At 46.4% G+C, this 21,719-nt stretch overlaps 1 protein-coding gene across 3 annotated transcripts in view; it reads left to right on the top strand.

Moving 5' to 3' along the window:
* LOC135899601 (zinc finger C3H1 domain-containing protein-like) overlaps positions 1 to 21,719 on the top strand; it is a 94,239-nt gene that overhangs the window by 23,679 nt on the left and 48,841 nt on the right. For all 3 annotated transcript variants that reach the window (XM_065428916.2, XM_065428923.2, XM_065428909.2), the window contains exons 11-16: positions 1,296 to 1,451; positions 2,832 to 3,091; positions 10,331 to 10,505; positions 11,656 to 11,838; positions 14,782 to 15,240; positions 18,920 to 19,072. In XM_065428916.2, the coding sequence (XP_065284988.1) occupies positions 1,296 to 1,451; positions 2,832 to 3,091; positions 10,331 to 10,505; positions 11,656 to 11,838; positions 14,782 to 15,240; positions 18,920 to 19,072 (1,386 nt within the window). The remainder of the gene's footprint in view (positions 1 to 1,295; positions 1,452 to 2,831; positions 3,092 to 10,330; positions 10,506 to 11,655; positions 11,839 to 14,781; positions 15,241 to 18,919; positions 19,073 to 21,719) is intronic.

Here is a 21,719-nt window from a genome sequence, read left to right as displayed (position 1 = left end):
ATGCCGCGTGTGTACGCCACTACGTTCAAATGGCGCCCTCGGCGCAACCGATGTGGGAGCTGTCGTACGCAGCAGTCTGGAATGCCCATCGCGCCGCCGCTATCTTCGAGAGTGTTGCGGGAAAGCTCGCCTCCTGTCAACAGAGCGCACTTGGTCTGGGGCGGCGGAGTTCGATATATCCATTTTACATCCGGCCCCGTTCGAAATAAAAAATTAAAAATGCATGCTATTTTCCACGTGATATAGAAAGTGTTCGATATACGCAATAATTCGATATATCCGTGTTCGGTATATCGAGGTTTGACTGTAGTAGTATACTCAGGGTAGGGAACACGTAAACAATTAAGCCATGGTAAATGCAATATACAATTTTACATGGCTTAGGATTGCATTGTGCAAGGAAGCCAGAAGCTCCTTGTAGTTATGGAAGCTCCTTGTAAAGAAGCTCCTCGCTTTTCATATGAAAAGCAGCATACTTGTGTTGAATAGCCAGATGCTCACCTGCTAACTTTTTAGAAAATTTCGAAAAGTTTATGGCGTGAAATTTTTGAATTCACACTTGTTCTACAATTTCACAAATGCCGTGTTAAATTTGGCAAAAAATTATCTTCGCACGGAAGTTTCACTCTGCAGTCTACGACTGAACCCATGAAAGTTAATGAGAGTTCACTACTTGGCCACCTTTGGGTACTTCTTTTGAGCGAATTTATTCAGACAAGTTCTCACAGCAGGCAAAATCGACAATATCAAGTTCACCACAAAAGTCACTGTTCATTTCAAAACAATATGCTGCTTGTCAATCTGCTTTTCCAAGTTTGTTGCTGTGCTGCACCCCATCTAAAGGTGCATGTAAATCATTGCTAATAAAATGCATATGTATCCTGTAACAGATGCGTGCTCAGGGCGAATAAGAATGAAATGTAAATCCTCTCCCCTCCGCCTCCCCAGGGGTCGTGTCTGCGGGGTTATTACGAATTTTAAAAGTCCACAGGTTGGCATTTATATAAATGCAACATCTTGTCAACGGGAGTGTATATCAGGCTCACTGATATTTGGCTAGGCATAGCTTTACGGCGCTGATATGTTATGATGTGGCATGTCGCATTATGACATGTCACTTGTGTTTGCAAAGCTCTGTCGCACACGCTGTGGTATGGCTTGTGGCATTGCGTCGTGCCACCTGTCTTGGTCTCGATCTCGGATATCCGTGTGGGATCAGTGTGTTGTCTATTTGCGGGCTTTGGAATCACCATGGTGCCAGGGTCGCACGAAACTATGGTTGCTTGTTCTTTCAGACGGAACCTGTGGTCATCAACCTCGGCGAGGATGACACGACGTCGGAGGAAGAAGATGAAGAGAGCGAAGTTGAAGAAGAGCCTTTGCCAGCCATTGAGAACAGCTTCTCTCTTGGCCTCGACAAGCTCCTCAAAGAGGCTCGTCAGAAGGCTCAGGTAAGGGGCACGTGAAAGTGCGCTTTGTCCCTTGCCTTGTGCCCTATAGCCCACCAATGCATAAGCTTCCAAGGAGGTGCCAACCTCGTTTCTTTCTTTCTTTTTTTTTTAAAGCATGGAGCTGACACTGAACCGATCTGAATGTTTGCAAAGTGCAGGGTAAATAGAACACGTTCTTACGGGAAGAAAAGAGTATGGCAGAAACGTAAATGTGCAAACTATTTACAGACGATGACGCACTGGCAGACACACAAGGTGGTACACTTGAAGCTCGCATTACCGGCTCACCACAAGTTCATGTTTGTGAGGTTTCCATGCACAGGAACAATCGCTCCGTAACAATATTGAGCCTGATACTGAAAACATCACCAAGGCACACATATCTTTATTTCTTTTATAAGTGGTGTTCACGCTTACATAACTATACAGAAGGAAGTCCCAGAGCATGTAGCTGAAAGGGGACCTCCTGTCAGAAAATATACGTTCGAGCAAATATGTAGCAATATGTATATATCAACTCAACCAGTCTCAAGTATTGTTGTACATCATCTTCACTAAGTGGTCTCCATATCCACACCCAAGCAGTGGCTTCTTCTGTTTGTCAGAAGCTAATCTCGAAGGCCATACTTTTGCTATCTGCATTTGCTGGAAGCGATTGCAGAGCCAGAATTGCGTCATAAACGCCACATTTTCGACACCACCTACTTGTTTATGTTTACAAGCTTTTGCTTTTCTGGTAAACCGAAATTGCCACCACCAGCAGCAGGAAGTGCTCCTTGCATGTTCAGGTTAGTTAGAGTCTCAGATGTAGCAAACGCAATCTTCGTTCGGCTACCATCTATCTGTCATGCCTAATCAAGCCTGAAAAAAAAAAAAAAACTGTCTGCACCACGACGCCGTTGCGTAGCTGCTGTGGCTGCAGCACTTAACCCTCTTGCATGCAGGATGTTTGCATAGCCACATTGTCTGCTTGATTTCTGTCAGTCGCAAGCACTCGATCCTGCGGCCGTGCATGTGACCATGCCTAACCAGTGCAGACGTCCGTGCCACTCACACTCCTGCATCACATACCATGCTCGGAGTTTTCTTGCGGGAAAATGTACTAAAGTATGACAAGCGCGTTAGGATTGAGTACGAAAGCCACACTGCGTTAGGTGGGGTCCAAACAGCAGCCCGAATAATCATATGAGGGGCCCGATGACATGCTCTGAGCAGTTGCTGCAAATTAAAGAGCTTTACTGTATGATTGTGACTGATAAATATTGAGCCGCTCGGTTTCCTTTCTCGAAATTCACTTGCACATTAAGCAGTTAATGAAAACTTTTGTTGTTTGCTTCCTTCTTCTGGGCTAGATTTGATTCCCCGTGTGTCCCGTTTCAGGTTCCGCCCCCGCCAAGTGCACCAGAGGCTCCGGCGCTGGCCGCCACACCCGTCTCGGTGATGAAGCTGTCTCAGGCTCAGCAGCTGGAGTACCGTCGCCTCAAGGCCGAAATCGCTCGCCGGGAGTTGCGCTCGGTCATAGGGGAAGGCAAGGCGGACAGTGCGACGCAGCAGCAGCTCAACCGGGCTCGACGTCTGAAGCAGCAAGCTTCGGCCAAGCGGTCACTCGAGGCTCTGGAGAATACGCTACACACGGAACGGTGGGTTCCCTATTCAACAGTGAACCTAATGCAGTCTACGCTCATTACAACTGACCCGCGTACAACAGACTTACGGATATAACGGATCGTATTTCAACCTTAGTTTGCTTTACCTAGTTTATTAATGCAACGAAGTTCACTTTTAACAGATCGCGTTACAACGGACTGTCGGCTACAGCAGACAATTTTTGTCAAAATAGGGTGTATAAAACAAACTTTTGCCGCGGATCAATATCGTGCCCACGAGGGAGCAAGGAAATTGGGTTGGAAGCGCACTCTCTTTTGTGTGTGAGGCACGGGGGGGGGGGGGGGGGGGGGGGGCGGCCGAGGAAGAGGGTTCTACTCTGGTGGCTGCTTTTAGCGGCACACCTGCGCGGGCATCACATCTTGAAAGCGATCCGTGATTTGGACAAAGTGCGGCCAGTGCCGGTAGCTTCATATGCGCTGTGATTTCGACATTTAGTTTATGTTGAAGCGAGAGACAGCATGAAGGTTAATTCGCTCGCTTTTGCTGCCTTGCTTCCTCACTCCAACGTTATGACAGCGAATTTCCACGGTCATCGAGCGAGATGTGTTCATGTTTACCTGTGCGCGTGACACGGTGCTTGTTAATTTAGTTAGTAAGCTAATGTTTAGAACTTTGTACTGCGGATAAAACTACTTACTTCGCATAGCTGTCTACTAATTTCCTATCGCAGTCAATGTTTCGATGAAAGTTTCTGAAGTGAGGCGTTTCAGATATTACGGGCTTCGGATAAAATGGACATCTTTTAGTCGGATTATCAGGGTCTATTGCAGTGAGAGTCGACTGTGTTTGTATTTGGTTTGCAAACTGGGTATTCAAAAAGTTTGAGATATTTGATTGGATAGGAATATTTGAAACAAATCTAATATATTGCTGGCTGTATGGGAGCAAACATGATTCTTGGCGTTTCATCATCATCAGCAGCAGCCTGTTTCATGTCCACTGCAGGAAGAAGGCCTCACCCAGTGATCTCCAATTACCCCTGTCCTGCGCCAACCGATTCCAACTACCGCCCGCAAATTTCCTAATTTCATCGCTCCACCTAGTCGTCCGTCGTCCTCGATTGCATTTCCCTTCTCTTGGTCATGTAATGTGCCGGTTATCTAATCGGCACATTACATGACCTGCCCAGCTCCATTTTTTTCTCTTTATGTCAGTTTATTTCTATCTAATCTAAGAAAGTGCGTCTGATCCTGTGCGGAATTTTGTGATAATTTTATGCTGCTGGCGAAATTTCGTCTGTCAGACATGCTTAGCCACTGGACTAAGCTACGCAGGAAAGCCAGCCTATTAGAAGCAAGGGGCACGAATTTGCGAACAGTGAGGGTGCACTGTTTTGCAGGTTCCACCTCCAAACCTGAGCTTATTGCTTGACAGTAAATGCGATGAGTGACGGAGGGTCAAATGCCTCCGAGATTACGGGGAAATTGATGTGGTAAAATGCGGCACAGGTTGGCGAGAACAGACAATTATCAGAAATTACTAAGTTTTCAAAAGCTAACATGAGCCAGATACACAATCTTTTAGTATAACGGCATACTAGTTAAATTTTTTTTACCAATGAGAATGCTTTTGCAATGTTCCAACATGTTAAAATAAACCAATTTGCTAATAAATGCATGTGCATAGCATTATTGTATATTCACTTCAATATTCGATGCTGAGTGTTCATATTCGACTTGTACTCGAAAATTGTATTATTCGTACACCCGTAATTTTCACCTTTTCATTTTCTTCTTTACTTTAAGGGGGGGACACGGCTGTTTGAGGCGAAAAAATCAATTTTTTGAAAATGACTTTTTTAATACGTACAGCTTACTATTTGTTTAATTCACCAAGTTTCCCATGTCGTGGAAGATAATTTTGCCTGCAATAACAATTTATAATATCACTGTGAGCTGTATTCCACTCAAAAACAGCCCTTTTTATCGCGGTGTGTGGCTCTTTTCTTATGTGCGTGATCGCAGCCATCTTGGTCTTGTTGAAAAGAGGAGCCTTTCTTCTTCAATTTCCCGTCAGAAGTGACTCCGCCAGCTTGCCGGTGACGTTGACATCCGAGGAGAAAGAAGTCCAAACACATAATCCCATTCGTCGACTAGTGCATGTGACCAGAAACGCGTGCTGTGGTTGGCTGCGCGCGGTTCCTGTTTGCTTCACTCCGCAGGCGACACAACGATGCGTCCCGTAGATTTGTGACAAGTGTGCAACGATGTCCTATCCACCAGGGAAGTTTGCCACGAGGCACAAGTTCGGCAAAAAGAAGCGACCAGCTTATAACTTTCAAAAGCATTCCATTCCTTAGGAAAACATCGAGAATAGTCTGCTGCCAACCGCAAGTGATGCTAAAGCCGTGGACGATGCCGAAGTAGGCCTAGCCAGCTCACCAACGAGTGAAAGTGTTACGGACAGCGGCCACGTTTGGCATGACATTGCATTTTTCCAGCTTCCAGATTTGCTGCCGCGGGAAATGCATGCCCAAAAAATATTCAGGTTCTTGCTTCAATGCCAGTGACAAAGTGGAAGTTGGAATTTCCTCACTCGCGGCGACGACGTTGCGGCCACACCACTTAATGCCGATGCAGGCATCGCTATCGTCAGTTTGCACTCCGTGAATGCATTGATGTCACTTGTCAAGTTCAAGGTGTGCCGCGGTAGGGTCACAGTAGGCAAAAGTGAAAAAGAATATGGCCTCGCCATAAAGATCATTATCACGTGAGCATGCTTTGGTGATGTCACGTCGGTGTGGAGTTCGCCCTGCTTAAGGGGGGACGCGGGTCTTGAAATCGCGAAAAATGGTCAAAAATGGCAATTTTCAAAAATTGCGTTTTTGAAGTCCTTAATGTCCCAACTATGCCTCTACAAAATATTATGGCGCAATTCCTACTCGAAGTATAAAATAAACGGTAATTTATAAACGTCGGTGAGCCGAAATTGAACGCCAAGCGCGAAGATTTGCCTCATTTTCAAGCTGCCGTAGCTCCGCGCGACGCGTACCGATCGGCGCCATCTTGGTCTCGTTTGAAAGCTGGTTTCCCGCTCTCCATTCTGGCGCCCCTCGGCACGCTGTAGACCCTCGTGCAGCGGAGGGATTGGCACCCGTTCTCAAGCGGGAAATCGTCGCGAGACAGCCGCTGATTGGGTGAACCGGGCGCCTCCTCGAGGCGCAGCCCTCTGATTGGCCGTGACGTATGCTTCGCCTTCCGCGGCCGCGTTGTCCGACTCCTTCACGTCGTCTGCTTTCGCCTGGACGCACGTCATTTTTCGAGCTCCTCTTTGTTTCCTAGTATTTTTCGTTCTGCCTTTTTCTTTATCGTTCTTCTAGATATTTTGGCTATTGGGTCGCTTCTTTTAACCACGAATTTCTTGCTTTTGCGTGCCTGGTGGCTTTGTTCCGCGTGTCACGATGGCGCGAGACGCGCGCTTGAAAGCAAGCACGCGAAAAGCAGTCGGCAAAAAGAGACGCGCATGGAATAAGAACAGCGCTACATCGTCGAGAACTACAGCTTCGGTGATGCCGCAAGCTGCTGTGCCCTTGGTGGATGCGGCAGGACTGAGCTCGCCAACAACAGCTTCGCCGGTGGACGCGGCTGAACAAACCCCGTCGACGCTAGCTTCGCCTGTGGACGCGGCTGGACAGTGCCGATCAGTGTCAACTTCGTTACCGCAAGTCTGTGCAGTGCCGGTGGATGCGCCTGGACTAAGCCCGTCGAAAATGCCAACTTTTGAGACGCTGCAAGTCGCTTCGGATTCCGTGTCGTCGGAAGCGGCCGAGCCGGCTGACCTAAGCCTAACGTTGACTTCGGCGTTTCCGCACGCCGCTTCGGTGCCGACGGACGCGGCTGAACCGAGCTCGCGTGCTCAACGCTTCGACACGGTGTTTTTCACGGAGGCGGAGTGCGCGGGGCGCGAAAATTACGCAGACAACGTTAAAACTTCATTGGCGAAGCAGTCCGCGACTTCCCGCAAGTTCGAGCTAATGAACGTCGGCACAGCAAGTGAAGATGACGATCGCGGCACAGAGTACATCATCGTTGATCTCTCAGTGCTAAAGAAGATGTTTGTGTCCACAAGCTGCAGCAAGTGTGGGATGACCACTCTCCAACTCGCAAAGTGCAGTGAGAGAGAATACGGCCTAGCAGTGAAGTTGGAGCTCACATGCTCAAATTGCGATTTCGCCGAGCGGCACTTCTCGTCGCCACGAGTGCCCGGGAAATCCAACATCACGCCCTTTGAAGTCAATTTGCGGGCAATGAAGGGAATTCAAAGTATAGGCAAGGGAGCGACTGCCCTAGCAGATTTTTGTGCCACCATGAACCTCTCTCACCGAGGACTTCACCACAAGACTTTCAGGGGGCATATGGACACCATGGTGAAAGCTTGCCAGGCAGTAGCTACTGCTACAGAAGCAGCAAGCGTCAAAGTGGTGAAGGACATGTACAAGAACTTCCTGAATCCACCAGGAAATGTAGATGTCATATTTGATGGCACATGGAAAACACGTGGTCACAATTCAAATATTGCAGTAGGCTGCATCATAGAGCTATACACTGGCCTAGTACTGGACCATGTTGTGCTCTCGAGGTACTGTCGTGGGTGCCAAGGGGCACCTGATCCCAGTGATGATGGGTACGGTGACTGGGCTATGAACCACAAGTGCATGAAAAACATCGACTGCAATGCCGGCCGGATGGAGACTGAAGCAGCTATCATTTTGTTCAACAGGTCTCTGGAAAAAAATGGGTTGCGGTACACAACTATACTTTCTGATGGTGATAGCCGCACCTTTCATGCATTGACCTCAGGAGAAGTGTATGGATATATATCCATTGAAAAGAAAGACTGCTTGAACCATGTCCACAAGCGGATGGGGACGGCTCTTCGCAACTTGGTGGAGAAGAAGAAGGCACAAGGAGAATCTCTTGGCGGAAAGGGCAACCTCACCCAAGATAAGATAAAGAAAATTACAAACTACTATGGGTATGCCTTGCGGAGCCACAGCCACGACGTTGCAGGCATGAAAAAGGCAGTGCATGCCACGCTGTTGCACATGACCTCGACAGATGAAGCCCCAGACCACAGTTGCTGTCCTCAAGGGGTTGATTCGTGGTGTGCCTTCAATCGTGCTTTGGCGAACCAAGTGGAGCCGTCACCACACAAAAACCCTCTGCCAGGCCACGTTCGCACTGCTCTTGAGCCAATCTTTGCAAGGCTGGGCGACGAGGCCCTCTTGGAGCGCTGCAAAGATGGCATGACACAGAACGCCATTGAGTGCCTACACTCTGTCATTTGGAGCCAAAGCTCCAAGAACACGCATGACTCTTTGCTGGCTGTTGAAAGAGCTGTTGCAGAAGCAGTTTCTCGCTTCAACCAAGGAATGGCAGCAACCAGCAGAGCTGTTGCAGCACAGCTTGGTTACAGTCCTGGGAGCTGCCTCATTCGTAGGAGCCTTGAGAAAGATAAGCAGAGGCTGTGCAGGTCTGATAAAAGTCACACCAACGCTGAAAAGGTGAAGAAGAGGATGGCCAAGAAACACAAGCCTGACAGAACCCAGGACTACTGCCCAGGACTTTTGTGAATGTGTGGCAGATTCATAGAAAATAGCAGGTGACTTTTTGAGCTTTTTTTTTGTCAAAGGCCAACGCAATACAGAAGTTTTCACAATCTTTACATGAACAGATTTCTGTGAGTTTGGTGTTATTGTGTTCAGTAATGACTGGGCTGCATGCTAAAGCATTAAATTTTTCCATGTGATAGGTAAACAAAAGTGGCAGAGTAAGCAAAACTTTGAATGCAATTTTCTCAGCTTTGCTTTTTCGATCAAATGCCTTTGCCTTACGGAACTTTTCATAATGTTTGCATCAACTGATTTTATTGAATTAGGTATCATTTTTTTCAGTGAAACCTCAGCTGCATCCTAAAGCTTTCCATTTTTCATTAAACCAAATAGACTAGCAATTAGGTCAGGTGTAAGCTAATTACTCCTGCATTGTTTTTTTCTTCCTACTTTGATATTCATTCATGACCTATATGATGACTTTTAAAAAATTTCTTTAGCTTTAGGATGTGCAGTAGGTCCTTGGAAATGACAGCTATTCTTTAAAACTAGTTTTTTTAATTAAGAAATTACCATAATGGCCCGTAACAAAAGACCTATGTGGGATAAGTTATTTTGCGATATCTTCATTTCTAAATGGGATATATCAAATCTGAATATATATTTGGAATCAGCATTGAAAGATATATCTGCATGCGAATTTTCAGGAAGATACGTTAAGAAATAAAAAAAAAGTTTTCAAGACCCTCATCCCCCCTTAAATGGCAACCAGAAGAGCGACCCGTTCATTTTGAGTGTTCTTGCCGTGTGCGTGATGCAAGCCACTGGGAATCGGCAAATGGTGCTAAACAATGTTTCTGCCATATTTGAGTGGCTGTAGTCACAGCGACTACATCCCTTGTGGCTTTTAGCCACTTTCACTGCAGAGTATTGCAAAATTTCTTCAGCACTTTTCATTCAAAATGAATGTATTTCTTTTTTCTCGTTTTCTCACAACACTAATTTGTGACTTCCTGCTGGTTTGCGACAGCGATATCTCTGCCTTCAAGGCAGGTAGAACCGTAACTTTTGTTGTGGCTCGTAGCTGCGTATGCAAAGCACAGCATGGTAGGAACAGATTTTGAAATCTATGCTTTAAAATTTTTTAGTTCCACTTTATATCAGACAGCAGGGTACCCACATTTGGAACAGTGAATATTGAATTGCTATAGAATTAGTAATATTTGTTATATCAAGAAGGTATTCCTACCATTGTCTACCTTATGTTTTCTGGTACTTAGGCATGTAGTATGAATTTTTGTAGTGCGGTTATTTTTCTATTGTTTCTGCAAATGAAGAACAATGAATTTTGCATATCTTCAGAACTAAATGGCCTATTCGAAAAATAATTACATATTTGAAATCGGCACAGAAATCTGAATAGTACTGGAAAGTTTCATTAAATCGGTGAAAAAAAATGATGTACTTTATTTCAATAGCAGCGTCCCCCCTTAAAATGTTCAGGACCTCCAAATACCAGAAGAATGTACTGGCAAGCACCAGACCGCGCTGAATAACTTATTATAATAGCTTTCCTACAGTTAGTTTTGGTCTCATATCCTAGAAGTTTAGTGTGTTGAAACATCACGATGCAGAAAGTGGCTCTCGCTGTGTTTTGCAGGAAAGCCCTGCGCCTCGAGGGCAAGCGCATGGACGCCCTGAAGGCCGAGGTACTGACCAAGAAGTCTGCCGTGCGCGGCACCCATGTTCGCATTCAGCGGCTGCGAGAGCAGCTGGCAACCCTGGAGCGCCTGATGGCTGGGCACGGCTTGGATATACGCAAGGCCAACATCCAGGTATGCGGGAGGGTTGTTCTCTGGCCACTGAATGTGTCGTTCACAGGAGCCTTGCGACGATTAAAGCTCGGATATCTGGATGTTTCAGTCAGTTCAAAGAAGTCTCGACGTGTGGCTTATCGCCATGCTAGAAAGAAAAAAAAATCTAGGTGTTGTGTGACAGTTTTGAAGCCTAGTTAACCTCGATATAACAAACTTCAGTGTATTGAAATCCTCGATATAGCAAAGTTTTTCACTTTTTGTAACTTCTTCATAAAACAGCATGTATTTTGGCCCTCAATATAATGAAAGTATAGTTTCACGATTTAGATGTAACAAAATTTCACTGCTGCTGCGAAGGAAAGTACCAAGACAATAAATCTAAACTTCAATGAACACAGATGGTCAAATGGATTAATTACATGTGGTGGTTTGCGAACACAGCTCTCGAATCGCCCAACGTGTGACTGAAGCAGCGTCATGTTCCGTATAAAGTCCAAGTGCGATAAAATCCTATCGTGCCTCGCGCGATAGGCTTTAGGTGCGAATGAAAGTGTACGAGGTTGAGCTGAGAAGGAGGGTAACGAGCAAGAAAAGGGGGGAGGGGATTGAGCTTGTGGTAAAGTGATCAAGCGCATGCAAGGGCAGGGGAGAGAGAGAGAAGAGGGTGATCGGGAGTCTTGTTGCTGCTGGAAATGGCAGCCAGGTGTGCATATTAACCAATTGAAATTATGGGAAAATTTTGGGGCATGGAAATTCTACAAATTATCCGGGATTTCTAATTAACTGAGGTTGCATTCATTACCAGGGTCTTATGTAGGTGCATGTTGACGTCCTGAAGGCCCAGGAGCAGGAAGCACATCTTTTTTACTCCCAAGCTATTCATGCTGTCAGGTGGCCTTAGCATCTGGAACACTGGCATGTGGGTCACGTGTGGAAGCAAAGATTCTGTAGAAAAAATAATTGCGTGGACAAGACGAATGTCTGTACCCTGCCCCTTTCGGAAGCACATTTTCGTGAAACTCGTGCAGTGTTAGAAGGAGAGAGATGTTGAGATGATCTGAAACACACTTCCTTTGTCGTCGACGCTTTCAGTGAAATAAGTTTAATGGGCCAAGATCGACCTATGGGACAGCCCTTATGTGCTGAGCTGGTCCTTCTGTTTTTGCAGCTTCAGGCACTGCAGATGGCCATAGACAAACGGAAAGGCCACATTGAGAAGCTGGAGAACCAGTGCAACGTGCACGGGAAGATCGTGTACGGCGACAAGTACCAGCTCCCCGCGACACCCGAAGGTGCCCCTGGGACCGCACTGACGGCAAAACGGAAAATCTCGATCTCCTCTCTGCAGCAGGTACGCCTCGCTCGCCATTTGGTTTGACTTGCTGCGTTGTAGAATTGTTTAGAGCCTTCCTGTGGATTGGGCACTCCACCTCAGATGAGGCGTGCTGCATTTTTCAATGCTTTTTTAGTCCTCCTGTAAACCTGTCGAAAGGTTTTTGGAATGTAGAAACTGATGAAAATAGTATTTCAAAGGTTGTGCAGTGGCAAACCAAGCGCTAAAGTTGACGCAGTATTCTTAACCCTTTGAGGGTCGAATTATTTTGAAGAAAACTTTCCCGGGTGGTCAAATTATTTTATTACGGATCTTGAATGTACAAGATGTATAAAGTCGGGAATAAATAGTAAAAAAAATTAGGAACAGTATTTTGGTGTCGGCATCACTCAGAACTGCAATATGTTCAATAGTATTTTAGAGTGTGGTACTCCTTGAAACACGAGTCTCCGCACAGCCGCAGAGAGCGAGAATACCTCATGAGCGGCGGTGATAAACGAGCTAAGAGCAGTGCCAATCAAGATAGAAATCAACTTCCGCCGCCCCTGCGATAGCGTGCCGACAAAGATAAAAATCATGTTTCGCGCGCCTCCGTTGCGGCGGAACTGAAACCGCGAAAGCGCGTTGTAGCTGAGAGCGAGAACACCTCGCGAGCGGCGGTTATAAACAAGCTAAGAGCAGCGCCAATCAAGATAGAAATCAACTTCCACAGCATCTGCAAGAGAGTGCCGACAAAGAGAAAAATGACGTTTCGTGCGCCTCCGTTGCGATCACGCGGCGAAACCGAAACCGCAAAAGGGGTGTGGCCGCAGTCTGCGCGACGCGCTGAAGCTTGAAGTCAGTTCTGTTTATCTCCCCAAGAAGGTAGCACAAATTTCAAACGCTTCTTGTAAGTCCTAAAAGGTGGCAGCACCTCCCAGTAAGCATGCATCGTCATTATGGCGCGAAATTTCAAACGGAGGTTTGAAACCGTACCCGTACGGCGAAGACCTTGCGGGACAGAAAACCGCCGCCGTACATGTACGGCGAAAACCGTCAAAGGGTTAAGAGGCATACTTTAAGCCTCTTGGATGCTGCAAGTTAGGTTTCAGGTTATGTGCAAATTTCAACTTATAAATCCATTCATTTCACCTGCGCTTTTTGTAGCACTTCAGGAGGTGCTGCACTCGTATTATATGTTGCTTCAGTAGTTCTTCGGCACACTACATGCAGCCAGTATTCTACCATCGATTATTGCTGACATAACACCTAAAGGCTCACAGACAATTTTTTATGTGTAAATGTATTTCCAGTTGATTGTATAGGCAACATATTTCTGTTATATCTGTCTTACTAGGCAGTTTTAGCTCAGCGTCGTTACAGTCCGCTCTGCACGCTCTTCACCCGCTTGGGCACTGCAGAGAACTGCGTTGATGCTGCATTCTTGATAGGTCTGCATCTCCCGGAGTCTCGAGTAATGCACAGTAAGCTTGGCTGCAATGCGACAGAAAAGTAAACTCTCTCATTACGCTCTGCTGAGCCCGTTAGGCAGCCGAGTGAGGCCGAAATTCTGCCTTTTGCTACTGATGTGTGCATTGTGCGCTCGTGTATTACTGAGATACTTCAGTTGTCGATCCCTGACAGTCCCGGACCGTCTGAGACACTGCATAAGCCTCTCAGTGGCTGAAAGCACCGCCTCGGGCAGTTTGGGACTGTTGGGGATGAATACAGTGGAAACCCGTTCATACGTTTTTCACCGGACCGGGGGGAAAAAAACAGAACAGCCGGGAAAATGCAACACTGAGGAAAGCTCCGAAAATGAATGAAAAAAAGGGCAGCTTCAACTACAGACATTTTATTTCCACAGAGTGAGCTTCGGACTTAAAAAAGTCTAGAATGATGGCTTGCCGTTTCTTTCGCTCGCTAGAAATCGCCACACGTTTCTTAATAGCCTGGAAGGCCGCATTGCTGTCAGCGCCGCTGCGAGGTGCGACGTACCTTGGGAGGAGGTCCAGAGCCGCGACGGCTTCTCCAAAGCTAGGATTTGGCCACTCCCCGGCATCATGCGGCTCATGCTCTTCGTCGTCACCGCGCCACGGTGACAACGAGCATTTTTCACGAATGCTCGAACTGGCGTGCGGCTTCTTGCAGCCAGTTCCATAGCCAAGCCCGGCCAAGCCCAGCCAAAACTCGTCAAAAGCCAAAATGGCGGTTGGAGCGCGTTGCCTACTTCAGCCCAGGCGGGTTCGGGGTGCTAAGTTGCAACGTATCATGCGGGAACGTTTTCACAGCTACTACGTAACAGCGGGGTTCCTTATACATTGGATCCTATGGAAGCTATACCGGGACCGGATGAAAACGACGTAGCAGCCGGGAAAACGCAGCAGCGAGGAACGAAACAGCGGGGTTCTACTGTAATCGAAGAGGCCCACCATGTTCACTGCATGGTCGTTTGCCAATAGGACTGCGCGATGAGTGGCATTACAGTACCTTTGCCATAAAACTTGCCGGTAGTTGTGGTCCATAGCGGGCTCAAGGGTTCTGTATTAAGGAGCCTTGTTTGAACCTTGGCAAACACCCACTTAGCTATCGAGATCAAAAGGCAGGGAGTTAGAAATAAAAGGATTCTAGAGCAGGGTTAGCATTGACAGGGCCTCCCCCTAAAATTCGCTGTAAAAGTTACCCAGTGGCATTGCCCGGGGCATTCCACAGAATATTGCCTTGAACCCAAGTACAGCAGGCAAATGGCAAGGACTATCGTCGTCATGGCGCCGTTAGGATTGCCGAACATGCACTGATAACATGGTGAAATACGTCTACTGCCAGGACATGCTGGTCTGGGTGGAGCAGATCGTAAACACTCAGCTAAAACTCTGACTGTTTTGGTGTTTCCTTCAGGAGTCGGTGGAAACGTACAATGTCGGTGCCGAAGCAAATGGCCAATCCTTACACTAGCTATCCTTCCCTTTCTGGCAATTTCAGACTCCAAAACGAGCTCGGATCACGGGCCCGGACTCTGTAGACAAACCAGCAGTGCCCGCTCCAACGCAGCGGACCAGTGCGGCCCTTCTCGCCGAGAAGATCCGTCTGCAGAAGCTTGAGGCAGAAATGCGGCTGCGCCTGCAGGAGCTGAAACAGAGCTCGCTCGCCAAGTCTTCTACGACCACCCCGGTGACGGCGGTCGCCACGACGACCACAACGGTCGCAACTTCCGAAGCACCTTCAAAGGCTGTGGCAGCACCTGCAACGTCGTCATCAAGGCCGGAGTCGCCGGTGCTGTCGCCTGCGAAAGCAGCGGCATCGAGGAAAGTAGTGGTGATGAAGGCCGCCGGAAAGGTTGCACCAGTGGCCTTGGCAAGGACTGCTGGCCAAGGTCAGGCTGTGGTTGGTGCAGAAACAACTGTCCCGACGGTGACGGTCACCATCACCGTTGGCAGCAATGTGAGTCTGGTGTACACATAGCTAATGCAACAAGATTGTTTCTGTTTGACCTGCTTCGTTCTAGTTGTCTTCGTTGAAGTTTGAGTGATGCTGGTCCTGATAATTTTGTTAGAAGAGACCCTAAAAACAAATGTTAGAGGCTAGAGGGCCTCAGAAATAAAAGAAAGTTATGTGGGCTACAATAATGAAAACTTCAAATTATTGTGTAGCTTTATGTGTTTATCTTAAAAATTACATTCAATGTTTCATACCACTTTTTTATTATAATTCATGAAAAAAAATTTTTTGCACCCCTTTTAGGAAAATTTAGAATATACATTGCGCAGTCCTTATTAAACTGTGCATCATTGTAATTTTCACATATCAAGGAATGCAGGAATAGCAGTTTTGCCATGCTAGCTTTCTTAGAAAAAAGTTGACCATTTGATGTTGATGCTGGTAAAGCAGGCATAAACACTTTTATTGAGGTCATTGTGAGAAAAAAAAAATTATAGCTGTATCACGCAATATCTGGTAGGTTCAGTGCAATCATCAAACATTCAGCTTTTATATAAAAGAATTATCAAAACTGCCCTAGCAGGAGCTGAGAAAACCTTGGCAGTTGGTTGCACACTGATCGGGAAAAAAACAACAGAAAACGCTGGCAGCCTTTCTAAGCTTGCGCAACAAGCAAAATTGCTTTGTTTAACGCACCAACACACTAATATCTTCAATCCTACATTCATGGGAAGCTCAGTCAGTATTTTAGATGAGGTTATCTCATTTCCTGTATGAAATTTTTACGATTGCCTCGGCCACAGCCTTATACTGCCTTTCCAGTTGTTTGAAGCCAATGGAAGTGCCAGTTTGGTCTGGGTGACCACTTTGCCGCTGTTATTATGAAGGCCACATTGCAAAACGTTCACTGTGACAAAAACATTATCTCTCTCTGTCTATGCCCACTCACTACAGTTGAACCCGGTTATATCAAACACGAAAAAAAAAATGCCTATCTGTTCGATATAGGGCATAATTCGATATAAGCCTGCTCAAGAATTGGGCGTCATAAAAGCACAGGCTCTCCCGTGGTCACAACACCGTCATCCGCACTCGCAGACACATCGACCGTTGATCCCTCAACGGCTTCCGGAAATTTTGACAACTCGCTCCAAACCTTGGCAGCACTGGCAATAGCTTCGTTGCACTCATCAGAATTTCATCATAGGGCACGTGGCAGCCGCCACGTCTGAAGCAGCTTAAAACACAATGAGTGAGAGAAGCAGCGAGACAACTTGCAATTGCACAACGAAAGCACAAGAGCCTCTGATTGGCTGTCTGAGCAAGCACTGGGGGTTGGCCAGGACCATTTTTTGCAGGGGGTTGTTGACGGCTTGCCCGACATGGCGCAGTCACGCTAGGCAGAGCAGATGGATAGAGCTGCCCATGCGCCGCTGGGCTAAAGCTTTTTTGGAGTATGTCGGCAGGCTTCCCAGCTGCCGCGAGGGAAAGCCAACTTCTGGGGAGGCGTTTTCACCACTTGACGTTCAATACAGGGTGTTTCAGCAAACATCTTCAAAATTTTTAAGAAATTGCCTGTGGCAGATAGCACAGTTATAGTCTACGAGCTGGTCTAATTTACTAACATAAACATTACTTACATAAAAGAATTTAATTCATGATTGACTAATTACCAAAAATTCACGAATTAAATTTCTGACTAGTTATGGCACACATTGCAATTTACAAATTCTAGCGGGTGAAACTGCAAGGCAGATTCATTTGAAAATAATTGTGTGGATGACACCATTTACGAGTCATGCACTGTCAGACTTGCTATAAAAGATGCACTGTTGTTCCACTTACTTTCTTAACAAAACGTTGTTTTATTCATTGAAGCACAAAAGTAACAGGAACACCAATCCATTTCACAGCAAAGTTCAGGAATTAATATCTCGAAACTGGTGTCATGCTGAGAATTCATTCCAATTGGACCTGCCTTGCAAGCTCCCCGTCTACAATTTGTAAATTGCAATATGTGCAATAAGGCAATTAGTTAAAAACTTAATCAGCGAGTTCTTGATAATTAGTCGTATATGCGTTTAAATTTTATGTGCATGTCTGCCTCTTCGAGTAGACCAGCTCTCGAACTATAATTGGTGCTATACGCCACAGGCAATTTAAAAAAAAAATTTGAAATTGTTCTTTTAAACACCTAGTATATCAGGAGCCGCTTCTATTTTTGTTCGATGTAACCGTAATTTTTGTTGTTCTTGTTGTGTTTTGTCGTAATGTTCTTGTTTTTAGTATACCGTGTTCAGAAACTGTTCGATACACAGGATTGATATACAAGTTTGATATAGTCGGGTTTGACTGTACTTTGCATCGCACTCGGAGAAAAAACGCTTAAAAGGAAGTGAACCTTTTGGTCGGTGTTGACACGCAGATCCTCGCCCAAGCCATATTGCCACACACTCGTGTCTTCTTTGTCATGGGTGTCATTGCCAACTCATGTGTTTCATTTGAAGCACAACAAAGCATTTACTGAACGCAAATTCATGACCATGTCTTCGCCGGCCCCGTGGCATAATTGCCACAACGGGTTAACAAGTCAGATTTCTGCTTTCTTATTGAAGCTGTAGCAAGCTTTTTAAGTTTTTTTGCCATTTGCATTGGCTTTTGAACTAATTCTGCAGGCTGCAGCATAGTGCATGGAACCCAATTGATACGTTCCTCGATGTAGCGTTTTCCCGGCTACTTTTTTCACAATCCCTATCTAAATCCCATTCGCTCACACTTACTACGTTACCATTTGATACGTCGCTGTTCCGTAACATTCCCACATCTTACGGTGTATTTGAGCAAGGCGTTCACATAAATTTAACGGTGCAGAGGAAAATTGCTCGTGCACGTTGCAGCAAGTGACCGATTTGTTGTAACAAGTGAATGATTTGTTGCGATAAGCAACTGAACTCGCACAAGCCAGGCACTGCACAAGCATTGGGAGAAATCATACACAGAGCAGTTTGCAAAGCACCTAAAAAAATGTGCATTGGTTAAAACCTACTGGGAACCACGCACATCGGGCCGAGTCCGTCTGGCACAGGACTGCGTTAATTTTGGAGCCTGCAGGAGCATTACTTGTGTTGCATATTTGCCTGTGCTGTGTAGTCAGCATCGCCGCAGTAGAGCTGTGTTATGCGGGGAAGCATATGCAACATATTGCGGTCAAGCGTATCAAGAGGGGAAAGGGCCCACTGTTACAAGAGCCTGCTCCCATGTGATGTACATACTGTGTCATGACATCACGATACAGCATCCTGCCGGCAAACGAAACCGAAATTGGCTCTAGAAAAGCTGTTAAATTATTTATGGTGCTCTGAGGCTTGTCACTATTATTTTAAGACATTGTGTTCTACCAGCTTATATTTACGGCAAAAAAAAATTGATAGTTAAAAATTCCATGTCAGTATCCCTTTAGTGTAAGCATCTTTGAGGCATGCAAGCACAGAGCAGTTGTACTGGTGCAGTTTTGTGAGCAGTACGTGTACAAGGCTCTCAGGTTCTCACCGACTATAGATCATATTTTCTGGAATGACAAATTGACTGAATTTATTTGGTACATGTGCATTGTGCAAGATGGGCATTGCCTGCCGCAATGATTCTTGCATGTCTCACGGTGGCGATACCTTGCTGTTTGCAGAGTGAGGCCAGCAGTGAGCCAGCGCTATGCAAACACCGAACTGCCATGGAAGCCATGTTCCTGGAACACTGCGAGAAGCAGCTGCAGACAAGGCATCCCACTGTTGGACTCTCTTCATCAGAGTTCTCGTTACCACAGAAGGACGCACTAAAGGTCAGGTCTCTATAGTGCACCATGTACACACTACCACACACACACACTAGAAAAGAGCCAGCTGCCCATTGCTGACATTGCTGACATGACATGAGCCATGAGAATCCAAAACCTCGCAACACGATGCATGCATCTCATGGTACACTCGATTCCAAGTTCTCCAGGTTCGATTCGAAGTTCGATTCCAAGTTCTCCAGAGTGCTTGCCAGCGTGCTTTACATTCATCTAGTCAAAAGGGAGCGCTCGGAACACATTCGCCTGGTTCCTTCGGAGTGCTGCTTTCCGAGGTGCTTTCCTCTTCAGAAACCTCGCGTGTAGGCAGAAATCTACAAACTGAATTCGCACACCAGAACCTAATCTGACAGCATGCAGAGTCAAAGGTTGTGCACGTGTACAGTCAACGACCGATTTTCCAGATGCCCAATTTTTCAGACTTGTCCAATAATTCGGACGCCTTTGCGGCACCGCCACGTACCCCATAGAATCGGTATATAAGAATGTCTGAAATTTCAGACGCAAAGTTCATCACCATCCGATTTTCCGAACTTTTTTCCCTGACTGAAGGTCCAAAATGCTGTTAACGCAACCACATTTTGATTATCTTGGACGCTAATCCGCTGGCAGCTGCCACCGCGGCAACGCTAGGCCTACCTGATTTGAGGTTGCTATCGAGCTTCCTGCTATTCAGTGCCCTGTTTTTCATTGAAAGAAGTCGCCGCTGTCTGCAATGGCGTTGACTCCGCCTTTGTAATCCTCACCAGTGGCTTTGAATCACGAAAAGCGCAATGCGTTGCATATGCCAGTTTTCAAAAGTCAGCTTCGCCTCAATACAGCAGTGTTATGCAATGAAGCATACACGAAGTACTGCGGTGAAGCATACCAAGGGCGGGAAGGAGTAATTGTCACGGTGCACAGTATGTACTCCTTAAGGGGGGACGCGGGGATCAACTCCGGAAAAACGACCCAAAAATCACTTTTTAGAAAGTTGCAGATTTCGAATCTTTGACCCCTTTTCTATAAATTTTCCAAGTATTTCCGCTGAAAACGAGTGCTAAGTACCATAAATAAATATATACATAAGGCAATACAGCGAAAATTTCGTGAAAATCGCTGGAAAAGTCGCGGTTTTCGAGCGTCCCTAGCTCCGGAACGGCAGTACGCGGCGCGGCCATGCTGGTACCGTTGAAAAGCGCGCCTCTTCGCCTTTTGACTCCTCTCTTTCATTTCCTGATAGAGAGAAGGGCAAGCATAAAAAAGCAAAAAGTCTGAAGGTCGCGGAGCTGCTTGTCGCGGCCGCCGATTGGCTTGCTCCGTCACGTGCGTTCTATGAGCCGCCCCATTGGCCGGGTCTGGAAGCGAGCTGCTGCGGCGTCTGCTTCTCCCGTTTCTTCGCGCGCTGGCTGCTGCCCCTTTGTTTACGTGTTGGATATTCGAGGTACGCCGCCGCTTCATCGCTTTAATCGGATTTGAGTTTTCTATTTCATTTTGTGGTTTCGAGCATGACTTGGCGGGCGTGGACGACGAAATACGCGACCAAGCGCCGCTTCGGCAGCCGCAAGCGCAAGCCGCCGAACATCCGATGGATTAGTCCTAGCAGAGTTGCGTCCGCGCGCAAGCTTAGACTGTCGACGCATTGCCGGGCAATTCGCAGGCTGTTGCAGCCTTGAGTTCCAGTGGCGATTATACCGAACTAATAACCGCCTTTTCCGATGCTTCCGGGCCTGCAACGCCCTGTAAATGCTCCGCGACGTACCCCGATTGTGCCACCGCCGTCACCGAGATGAACGACGAAAGTGCGGTCCAAGCGCGTGCGTCTGCGGCCGTGAAGACGAACCGTGCATCAGCAACGGTCGCACCATGCAGTCGCATCTTGAGTCACAATTCATCTTGTCAGAAGTGTTGAATATGACCGCCGCCACTGTCCGCGCGTCACTTCGTTCTGTGCCGGCAACCGAACGGAAGATAGGGTTTGCGGCTGGAGGATCATGCTCGGTGGCGACGGACTCAAGCGAGTCGAGCAGCTGAGAAAAATGCCTTGCGCAAGAAGAGGGCACAAAAAGCACATGAAAGCAAGCATAAAAGATCCAAGAAGCCAAGAGAGCAGCCTGACTCCTGTACTTACAAGGCCGGTGGTTTCTAGTCGAATAAACATGGCCCAAAACTTCAAACACCTTTTTCTCAAAACTTTTTTCTACCACCAAGGTCAACTTGCAAAGCCAATATCTCAGCCACCGTTATGAATATTTTTACACCGTTTGTTTTGTTACACTCATTGTGCACCACTGCACACAGTGACATGCTTTGTTTTCAAAATAGTTGCTTCAATAATTTGTTATATTTTGTTTTTACAGTCTCAATTTTCATGCAACTGAAGTAGCTGCAAAAGAATGAAAATAAAAAAAATCCGTTAGGCTAAAAAAATTACAGGAATGTCACTGTGTGGAGGATACATATAGGAGTGCTATCAAAGTTTGTTTGAACTCCTAGCACCAATATACAAGTGTGCAGGCATTTTGCAAAAATGAAAGCAGAACAATTTTGTAAACAAAGAAGTACTTCAGATATTGCAGCCATATTTTCACCATATTTTCACAGTTTTGTTTATGTGATATTATAAACATCTGTGCAAAATTTAATCAAAATCGGA

Source organism: Dermacentor albipictus, chromosome 10 (genome assembly GCF_038994185.2).
Source record: "Dermacentor albipictus isolate Rhodes 1998 colony chromosome 10, USDA_Dalb.pri_finalv2, whole genome shotgun sequence".
Classification (NCBI taxonomy): Eukaryota; Metazoa; Arthropoda; class Arachnida; order Ixodida; family Ixodidae; genus Dermacentor; species Dermacentor albipictus.
The sequence above is the reverse complement of the archived record's forward strand: the minus strand, read 5'-3'. Positions and strand labels throughout refer to the sequence as shown.